At 34.7% G+C, this 11,375-nt stretch overlaps 1 protein-coding gene across 1 annotated transcript in view; it reads right to left on the bottom strand.

Annotated features, from left to right (window-relative positions):
- Positions 1–2,717: 2,717 nt before the first annotated feature.
- LOC125047811 (probable pyruvate dehydrogenase E1 component subunit alpha, mitochondrial) overlaps positions 2,718–11,375 on the bottom strand; it is a 10,384-nt gene continuing 1,726 nt past the window's right edge. Inside the window, exons 2-7 of the mRNA XM_047646342.1 lie at positions 5,966–6,178; positions 5,535–5,676; positions 4,720–4,925; positions 4,363–4,518; positions 3,594–3,842; positions 2,718–3,396 (exon numbers count right to left, since the gene is read on the bottom strand). Coding sequence (XP_047502298.1) covers positions 3,208–3,396; positions 3,594–3,842; positions 4,363–4,518; positions 4,720–4,925; positions 5,535–5,676; positions 5,966–6,178 — 1,155 coding nt within the window. The 3' untranslated portion in view covers positions 2,718–3,207. The remainder of the gene's footprint in view (positions 3,397–3,593; positions 3,843–4,362; positions 4,519–4,719; positions 4,926–5,534; positions 5,677–5,965; positions 6,179–11,375) is intronic.

Raw genomic sequence — 11,375 nt, 5'->3', positions numbered from 1 at the left:
AACATCTGGGGTTCGACTAACAAAACCCAGATGCAAAAAGTGCAAAAATTACAAAATTTTGCTGCCAGAGTAGCACTAGGTAATATCAGTAAACTTGATCACATCACCCCACATATCAAAAAATTAAAATGGTTAAAAGTTCACTTTAAATGCAGCTATGACACATGTTTATTTATTTACAAACTTATTCATGGGAATTATCCGAATTGGTTGATGGCCTTGCAAACCGTAGGGAACACATCAGGTGTCCAGACACGCCAAGTAAATTCCCTTTTTGTCAAGAGATCGAATACCAATACAGGGGCACGACAAATGGAAATACGTGGACCCAAGTTATGGAACATGCTACCAGATAATTTAAGAGGCATTAACAACTTATGTAATTTTAAAATGAAATTAAAAGAACACTTCTTAAATATTCAAATGTAAATATATATATATTTATGTAAAGAATAACCATTGTAATTTAATGGAATAAAATGTTTTGACTTTGACTTTGACTTTGACTTTGTCGACGTGCTTCCTGTCTGGCTTCACGTAGAGTGAGTCCAAGTCTGAATCTGAGAGTTGCTACCTCAGACTCAAATTTGTAGGTGGGGCAGCCTCTATAAAATACATTATGGGGGCCGCCACAGTTTGCACATGTGCGGGATTGTGCAGAGCAATTTGATCGAGTATGGCCTTGTTGGGCACATAGCGGGCATCTGGCTGTGGAACGGCAATGTTTGGCAGGATGTCCTAAATGCCAAGAATTTTGGCACTGACGAGGAGGAGGTTGGTATGGTCGGACAGGTAGGGATTCCCCACCTATGTAAACATTTAAGGGAAGGTCATATCTACGGAAAGTAATTTTGGCACTGTTGATGGATTTCTTACGATTTCCTCTGGGAGGAATGGAGTAGCATTGTACACATGTTGCATCATAGTCTGTGAGACAAGCGAGTAAGTCCTCTCCACAATCTGACCATTCTTTGTCATGGATTGGGCAATCTGTTGGGGAGATAGAGACAGTTCCAGTGCAAGTATTGAGGGTTGGATGAGGTTCTGTAGGGATGGGATTACCACATAGATCAGTTAGTTTTGTTAATGCTATAGCTTCGTTTTCAGTTGTTACTGTGACGAGACGGGAGTGGTCGCGTCGGCTACGGAAAGAGACTTTGCCTACTTGTTTTTGGAGGCATTGTTGGAAGAGGAGGGTGTTTTGAGAGTAGGGAGCTGTAGGAGGGATCACGAAAAATCGGTCCCATTTGGCTGGGCTAAATAGAGTATTTACGATTCTTGTAGAGGTGGGGGTAGTAGAAGTGCGGGGACGTGTGGAGGAGGGAGTAGTGTTGAGGGGGGTAGTGTTACGGGGAGGTGGGCAATAAGGTTGTAAGGTAGTAATAAGAGGAGATGGGATGGTTGATGAAGAAGGTTGTGGGAGTAAAGGTGTTGAAGTTGAGCATGTTGGGAGAGTAGAAATGTCTCCTGGGGGTTGGTTGTTGATTAGGGTTGATACTGTACTAGTATGCATTGATGATGGGGGAGTTGTTGCAGTGTTCGGAGCCGTGGTCAAAGGAGAGCTGGGATTGGGGCTATTTGATAAAGGGGCAAGCCTCATTGCCCCTAAGATTGGGGTTATGTCTTCATTATTGGCCATGATAAGCCTGGAGTATGTTGGGGAAAAAAATAGTCCACCCCTCAGGGTCCCCTTGAGGGGTAAGGGCCAGGTATGGCAGGGGAATACCGTGCCCATGGTTCCCTCAGGCCGTTCAGGACTGACACAAAGTCAGCCTTTCATCCTTTCAGCACGGCTCTCACACCTTAGGAGGTGGATAGTAGAAGGGATTGATGAAGAAACTGAAACGAAAAGTATGAGTGGGAAAAAAGACTATGCAAAATTAGTTGAGTCGATGGCTGAGTCCCAAGGTTGAGGAGTTCCCCATCATTGGGTCTCAGTCTTCGTCTCCTAAGCCCCCCCACGACAACAACGGGAAAAGGATTGGGGGGGAGGTGGGTGTAGGAGAGGATGTATTAACCTGGATAATCATCCCACATTTTATCATAGTCACACCCTCTTTTTTCCCCCATAGTTCTGAATCTTCTTTATGTACAAATCTGATGCAAAGCACTTGGCCAAGGAACGGTCTTCTCCAATTTACTTCCCTTGAGATAAAGATAATCTAATGATCAGCTTTACATCACAAACTCCCTTCTTCATTAGGATCGGGAATGTGTCTGCTTATCAAGAAATGTCTGAATGGCTGATTCGTACCTAGCCTTAAGTAGATACCCTTTCTAAATTTGACCTGTAGCCGACTGTTATACCCTACTGGTCCTCATTCATGTTACCACTGTACCATAATGACCCCTTGTGAAATTATGACCATTAAAATTCATAAATTATTTGAAGGGTTTCAACTGGAGTTCTCTACCAATCTCAATAAAATGAAATCCCTGTATACTTAAATTGAATCTGAAATGTGTGTAAGTCTGTCATTCCAGGTTTAAAGTTAGAGGAGTGACAAATGCACAATTCAACTGCAATTAATAAAAGATAACTCTTCCAATTTTGCTCTATTTAAGGCATTTTCAGAACCAGACCTTTTGCCTTTGCCTTTCAAATAAGCTGACTTTACTGATGTTAAACAGCCATAAAAGCAATTTAAGTGAGTGAAGTAACACAGCTCGTTATTTCATACGAGTAGGAGGATGGAGCGGTTAAATGAAATACCGTGTTTTATATATTCATATTATACAGAACGGTCTTAAAATTATATTTACATCCTTATTCAGCAATATATATTTTTTCTCAATGAAAACTACCTAATCTGAACATATGGTTGCTGACGGTTCCAGTGGACACAGAATGTTTGCCTAAAATGATTTCCTAATATTAAATAACAATTTGATTAACTAGTTTTGCTACAGAAAGTATAGAAAAAAGAAAAGAAAAAAAAAAAGGCTGAGCACATAAAAACAGAGAAAAAGAAAAAAAAAGAAAGAAAAACAAGGTAACTTGAGAAATTACATTAATCAACAGCATGACAGTTCAAATAAAATTTCATCTTTCAATTGCAAATGATAACATTCTAGGACATTGTGCCAAAAATACATTTGAAAGGCTACACATGATGGAAATTACATGTCACACACAGAATTACTTAAAGGAACAACCTGCTGTCTATACAGTTTTCTAAAGCAAGAAACACTGGACACTGTGTCTAATCAATGTGGGTTAATGATTTTGCTGAGGCGCTGGTGTGTGTATGGATCATAAGGAGTAGTGCCACGAATGGTAGTCTCCAGAGGGTTAGAATAAACATCAGCAGCCAACTCCTGAACTGCGATTTCCTTGTCTGTCTTTGCAATCTTGACGGCCTCATCAACTTCCTTGCGCACTTCACCATCGATTTTCTGCAAGACAGTGGAAATAACATGGCAAATCCTGTATTATGAAATTAACATTACAATCTCCACTATGACCACACACTTGGGTAATCCTATACTGATATGGTTAGCCAGCAGGATTCATGCAAATAATAGACTCTGTTGTGAAACATTTATACTTAAAATTCTCATATTCTTTTACAACAATCCTTCTTTATACATACCTTAAGCTCCTCAGCTGTAACCAAATCTGCAGAGAGAATGCGTTCCTTAAAAAGCATGATTGGGTCTCTGGTCTGACGGACTTCCTGGATTTCATCACGTGTACGATAAGATGTACCAGGGTCAGACATAGAGTGACCGTGGTAGCGGTAGGTTGCTACCTCCAGTACTAAAGGTCCCTTTCCAGAGGTACAGTGCTCAATGCAGTAACTGATGGCCTCCTTTACACTCAGTACGTCCATACCATCAATCTATAATTCAAAAAAGTAGAATCCTTAGTGTATGGCTTATATCCCAATCTTGTATCATCTTCTAAAAGGTCTAAAACTGTGTGAAGTGATACAGAAACGATATATGTTTTATTCTGTGGTCTGCAAGGAAATCTTACCTAAATATTAAACTGCAAAATATGCAGACATTTCAAGTCAAATGTAACTGGTTTCTGAAAGAACTTCAAGGAACCTGTCTTATAATTTCGTAACATTCCATTTGCTTAGTGTCAGGCAGATCAGTAACAAAATGTTGAAATAGTTTTTTGAAATCCTGTTTTACTTTTTTTGATTCTTTCAGAGGAAGCAGATGAAAGTCACAGGATGAAGAAGATGTAACATCTCAAATGCAATAAACTTAGCTAAACATGGGGTGGGGGGTGGGGGGGGGGGGGGGAAGGAAGCAGATGGTTTCCCCAAATAAGTAATTTTAATGATTCTGAAAATTCACTTTCATAGTATATTCATATCGGAAACTTCTTGTCCAACTTCAGAAACCTACCCATATTCCAGGGACGTAGTCTCCACGAGTGTAGTAGTTGGTCGAGGCCGAGGCTCGGTCAACACTAGTACCCATGCCGTAACCATTATTCTCACAAATAAATACAGCTGGCAAATTCATCAGCTTGGCGATGTTATATGCTTCAAAAAGCTGGCCCTGTGGGATAGGAGAAGGAAGTTTTTATTAATAATAATAATAATAATAATAATAATAATAATAATAATAATAATAACAATAAAGACAAGAACTCATATGCACTATCAACTATTTAAGAGAGAGAGAAAAAAAATATAACAACCTGCTATAAGAAATATGAAAATAAGCCATCATTTCCAAAGACTAATGCCAAAGACGTACCTGATTGGCAGCTCCATCACCATAAAGACTAACATTGATACCATTGTTCTCCAAGTACTTGTTAGCGAGGGCGACGCCGGCACCTACGGGTACCTGGGCACCTACAATACCATTACCACCATAGAAGTTCTTGGCATACATATGCATAGAGCCTCCTTTGCCTCTGGCCATTCCTTGTGTCCTTCCCGTCAATTCTGCCATGATGCCTTGAAAGTATATGCTGTTGTTAGTAGATAGTAAATATACACCTTAAAAACAAGTTGGTTTAAAAAACAACATCTAATGTTTGAAAGTATCTACAAATTCATCTGACGGTAACTTCTCATTCAGAAATCTAAAATCCAGTGCCTAGACCAAAATTAATAATGAAAAATACTTCCCTATAAACCAAGCCAAAAACATTTTGTTTTGTATCAATAGACATAACATGTAAATATTTCTTTACATGAATCTTCCAGCACCAAAAGAGGAGAACAAATTTCTTACAGGAAACCATAAGGGAATTTTATTTATTACAATATCTGCCAGAAATCCCAAAACAACCTCATCTTTTAGTGCCAGTTCCCAAAAAGACAAGTTCCAGGCCTAAATATAGTTGAATATAGTTAACAACATTACCTTTAATGAGAACAGTAATCTAAATACAGACTTCCATGCATTTTCTGGGTTCCCACAACCTTCGTCTTCCTCTTTCTTATACAGTATGATTAGGAGTATAATCTGCATTTTTATTTAAGAATAAATGAATAATTCCAGTTTCTATCTCAACTCCAGGAACACACACGAAATCTAACAAAATGTTAAAAATTACGAACTTGTCACGGTGCAGCCCATGACGTACGCCCATCCATGGTCTCGGTAGGCAGTGATAACCGAATCTTGTGACCTCAGAGCTCCCTTGATACCAACGCAAATAGCCTCTTGGCCACTGTACAAATGGCAAAATCCCCGAATAGCCTGTGGAAAGTATAAAATAAGAGACAATTCAGTTTTGATGAAGTGGACAAAACACTTACAGATCCATTCTAATGGCCACTGAGATTGAGAAAGAGTGGAAATACAAAGAAGAATGACAAAAGAAAGAGAGAAAGAGAGAGAGAGAGAGAGAGAGAGAGAGAGAGAGAGAGAGGGGGAGAGAGAGAGGAAAAGAGAAAGACATGGAGAAAAAAAGAGAAAGACAGAGGAAAAGAGAAAGACAGAGAGTGAAAGTGAAAGTGAAAGAGAGAGTGAAAGAGAAAGAGATTACCTTTTCCTTGTAGAGGTTACTAGCCGCACTCTCCATCCTCCTGATCATCTGCATCTGAGTATAATAAGTAAGGGCTTCGTCCCGAGTGCATGACGTGGTGTTGTTTGGAGGCGTCTCCAGTTTGTGCAATTTGTAGGGCCTCGTTTCGAAAGTTGCCTCGGTTGCTGTTCCACTGTTCCTTACTGAAGAGGTCATGAAAGGTGCCAGGGCTCTCTGTGGATATATAAATGTATCAAGAACATGTTAGTATAAGAAAGCAACACTATGTATTTAGGAAAACAACATCAATTACATTCTGTAAATGAAATCACTTAATGGTTTTATATTCTGCTAATAAAATGATTAAATCCATATTCATTTTACAAATGATAAGCATGCATGTACAGTATATACACACAAAGACAATAACAAATAAGTAAACCATAACTTTGCTTATGATATATATATATATATATATATATATATATGTATATATAAATCATAAATGTATATGTAAATATGAATGAATGAATGAATGAATGAATGAATGAATGAATGAATGTATGCTGTCTATGTCTATGTTTATGTCTTGATACATGTAAGTATATATACATATACTTATATGTATATATATGTACACACATACATACACACACACACACACACACAAATACACATCTTGTTCTTCATATCAACAGATGGACAGTGATACAATAAGATAGAAACAACCAAATAACCAATTTCTGAATCAGAAATCAAAAAAATTAACCAGATTATAAAGCTGATCAGGCATTATTGTTTACAACTTTTCAATGGTCACGGCAAAGAAAGATCTTAGACATGACTAGAATCAAGTTTAGCAACCTGTATGCCTTGTACTGCATACAGTATGGTTACAACAGCCTACAAAAAAAATGTGTGTGCATATGCATTGGTACTTCAAGCAAGAACACATCATAAATATATATAATAACGACCAATACTTTTTTTTTAGTCCAAAAATATGCATCCAATACAATTTTTTTTCTCTTTGTACTTTTTTTTTCTATCTTTTTGTTTCCCCAACTTTGTCTGGTATTCTTGCCTAAAGACAGGTGGCCAGGTTCTATGTTTTTTTGTTTTTTTTCTTTATACATGTGATTTAAGCTACACTGCTGATTACCTTGGCCATTTCTTCGCATGTTTGGGCGATCTTGGTGGCTTTGCTGACCTGGTGTGATGTGGAAAGGTTGTCAAGACTATCTATTTTCAACAACAACATGATCATATAACAAAACTGCATAATATGACTATCTATGTATAACAGTTAACCTCGTCTAAACCCTGTGCTCTCTCCTCACACACAGAAAGTGAATTGTCTAAAACTACATACTGGAAAAAGTGTACAATAATTTAATAATATAAAGAGTCACTAAATATCTGCCTTTTGCAAAGTTGCCTATTAAACAAATTGCTAAATAAATATATTTAAGAGTGAATATTCTACATAATATATCTTTATATCATATATATATTATATATATTATATATATTATATATATCATATATATTATATATATCATATATATTATATATATCATATATATCATATATATTATATATATTATATATATTGTGTCTTGAGAAGTAATAATTACATTTTCACTAAACACCCAATTATCTAGCATCACAAAAAAAAAACATCTGATACGGCTGTGAAAGACTGAAGGCAATGCCATGATAAGCATCCTATCTCTTTTTAAACAAACACGTCATTTACATTCATAAGAACCACAATGGCTGATATTTGCACTATTCCTGTTAAATATGGTACAGTGATAACACTGCTGATGCCAACTGAAGGAAATGCAATAACAGCAAAAACATCATCAATAACAATAACAAAAATCAACAAAATCACAAACAACAACATTAATAAAAAAAAAAGGAAATACATATAACTTATCATTAATATTATATCAATAATAATAATTACAACAACAGCAATAATAACAATATCAATAACAACAGTAACAACAATAATGATAAAAAAAAATAAAGTACAGACAATAATGATGAGAAAGACAAATATAACAATTGTAACAATCCTATCAATATTAAAAAAAGATAACAATAGCAATAATGATAATAATAACACATTCGCCAAGGAGGGGCCACTGGTGTACTGTGGGGTCATCAGTTCTATCGCTTAGTGGGTCAATCGTGGCCAAAAATGGGGAAATATATAGTTTAAAATTAGCAATATTTGAGCACATGAGTGTAATTATGTAAGACTTTTTATTATTAATAAAGAATTGTGTAAGATTATAAAGAACACTATTGAAAAACAAAGAATATACTGGTATTCCTTTCACTATGCATCTATCTCATTTCTATAGTAAATATGTAATAAAATATTTAATTGTCTTTTTCATTATTATATCACTATTATTGAAAAAATATATTTCATACATAACAAAATGTAAAAAATTAATTTACTTTTTAATCATGAAAAATTATACATTTCACAAAATTTTACTTCCATACAACAAAATCATTTACTTTCCTGTATAATCTTTTTTTGGCCAATGAATGATACTGTTAATAAATCTTCTTTCTGTAAATTAATATTATTCCAGACACAATTTTTCACTGAAACGTGGGTTGCTGACCTGGGATTTCTGATCGCAAGTGACAAAGATTTTCTCAAAGCAGCCTTGATATCTTGTGAGTCATGTTTTTTAGCTTCTCATGTGGCTCCTTGGAAATTAGGGAGTAAAATAAGACATATAAAATGCATGTTAAAGTTTTGAAATTTCAATGTTGGTGGGGGGGGGGGGGGGGTTCTCCTTCTATAGGGAATGTGTTAAATTTCTATCAATAACCCAAACTGACATTGGCAACAATGATTATTATAACAATTAGGAATAATCTAAATAATGGCAATAACAATAATAATAATATTAACAATACAAATAATGAGAATAATAATAACTATCACTAACAATAACAACAGCAATAATAATAATAATAATGATAATAATAATATCAATAACAATAATAATAATAATAATAATAATAATAATGATAGTAATAATGATAAAAATAATGATAAAAATAATAACAGTAATAATATCAGTAACAATAATAGTAACAATTATAGAATTAGTAATAACAATAACAATAATAATAATAATAATACCAACAATAATAATAAATTATCATTATTACTCTTATCATCATTATCATAACAATTCCTTGTAGTGGTGTCAATAATAATGACACCACTACAAATACCGCCAGAAGACTACAGAGAAACACACACTACTGTAATTTCCGTCATGTAGCACATATGGTAAATAATCATAAAGGTAAGGACAAAATAAGACAGTGATACTGCTACTATTACAGACACTAATGACGATCACAGTGCAGTTGGGCCTCACCCCTGGCTACTCTCACAAGCCGTTTAAAAAAACCCACTGGAAAAGGAAACTGCTAAACGCGATGCCACGTGGAGCGAGAGCAAACAAAAGCCTGCCTGTGAAAATGCACAAGCCATCCCTTTCAATCCTACTTTTGACTCTTACAATCAGAGTATTAAATATGAAGATTATAACTCCTTTCTACAGCATTAAGATGGGGGGGGAAGGGGGGGAGAGGGGAATCCATAAGTAACTACATACTGCCTTAAATAAAACGAAGGTCAGACAGTGTGTGAGGGTGCAAAAGGTAAGGCACATGTTGGTCAAAAGAACACTAAATCTGGGGTCCTACTTTAGTCATTACAGCATGTCTATAAAAACAATAATGATGTATCTATTTGTAAACATAACTTTTGAAAAAAATAGTCATCATCATAATTATATTTTTGATTATAATATCAATAATAACAATAACAACAATAATGACCATAAAAAATAGTAATAATAACAGTAATAATAATAATAATAATAATAATAATAATAATAATAATAATAATAATAATAATAATAATAATAAAGAATTGCAATACTATCATCAATATATATATATATACATATATATATATATATATATATATATACATATATATATATATATATATATATATATATATATATAATATATATATATATGTATATACACACAAGTTAACAATATAAAAAACTCCAAAGTATTCTTACATAACTATTGCTGTGCATGTGGACATCCATCACAAATGTGTATGTGAAAAGTGAAAAGTGGTTTTGCATTTTCATATTTCCATTCATAGCACATAGAGGTTTTCACACAATCACTGAAGGAACATGAAAATCAAATGCAGTACAGTAAGGCAAGTAAACATAAAACTGTCTCGTGCATAGAGTTTTAACCTGCAGTCAACAGAAGTAACAGGATATTTTTGTGCATTTTTTTCTCTCTCTTTTTCAATCATAAATCATACATTCTAGCTTATACAATAGCATTTTAATCTATCTTAAACATGCTCTTTCTGAATCGTTACAAAATATATATATCAATAAATAAATGAAGAGTAAATCATATTTTCTAGGAGTTTATGGAACATTTATGACTGATGTTGCAATACAAATACAGCCCTTACAGTCTTATCTATAATGTATAAAAATAATTACATAATGAAGAAGATGCATTATCTACAATACGTGACACAGCAACCAAGGTACAACACATAAATGAAGAAGGACACTGACTGCACCAGTAACAAAAAAGTCTAAAAGGGGTTGCACTCCTGCAACAATACCATTGAGAGTTCCCAGAAGTCTGTCCACATCAAAGAGGCTGTATTTCGGGCACCTGACCATGCGCTGTACTGTTCCATGAATGTTGCAAAGAAAGAATTAACAACATTTTAGGGCAAACTTGTATTACTTCGAACAGAGGAGTGTTAGAAAATTACAACAGCTATCATCCTACCACAATAAATTCTACCACAGACCTGATAGCTGTCCAAAAACCTTATCAACATACACAGTGAAATCTCAACTGCAGACTAATACCACATCTTCTCAAATTTGTTGTTATCCTCAAGTGTTAGGACTAAATAAACTTCATAAAGAAATTTCTTATAAGCCTCTCTTGATGAGAGAGCTATAAACAATACCTTCTGCAACTTACCTCAATATGAATAAACCTATTCCAGGAAATTGATAGGTCTTTCTAAGAGGCACTTATACATAAATCTATTCAATATCAAGCAAATATTTTTTTAAAATGGTTATTCTCTCATACATAAAGGCACGCATCCACAATTCCATTCAACCCTTTGGCTGCAGATATAATGTCCACTGTAATTATTTTGTAAATTTTAATGAACACTGGTGGCTCCACAAGGGCTCAGTCATGATGATTGTTATCATAACAATGATATAACTGTTTAGATTCATTTTCACCTGCTTGAAAGGGTGGACTTTCATGATATCCATTTATTCCACAATAATATTAGCATTCC

The sequence above is a fragment of the Penaeus chinensis genome, chromosome 1 (genome assembly GCF_019202785.1).
Source record: "Penaeus chinensis breed Huanghai No. 1 chromosome 1, ASM1920278v2, whole genome shotgun sequence".
Lineage (NCBI taxonomy): Eukaryota > Metazoa > Arthropoda > Malacostraca > Decapoda > Penaeidae > Penaeus > Penaeus chinensis.
The sequence above is the reverse complement of the archived record's forward strand: the minus strand, read 5'-3'. Positions and strand labels throughout refer to the sequence as shown.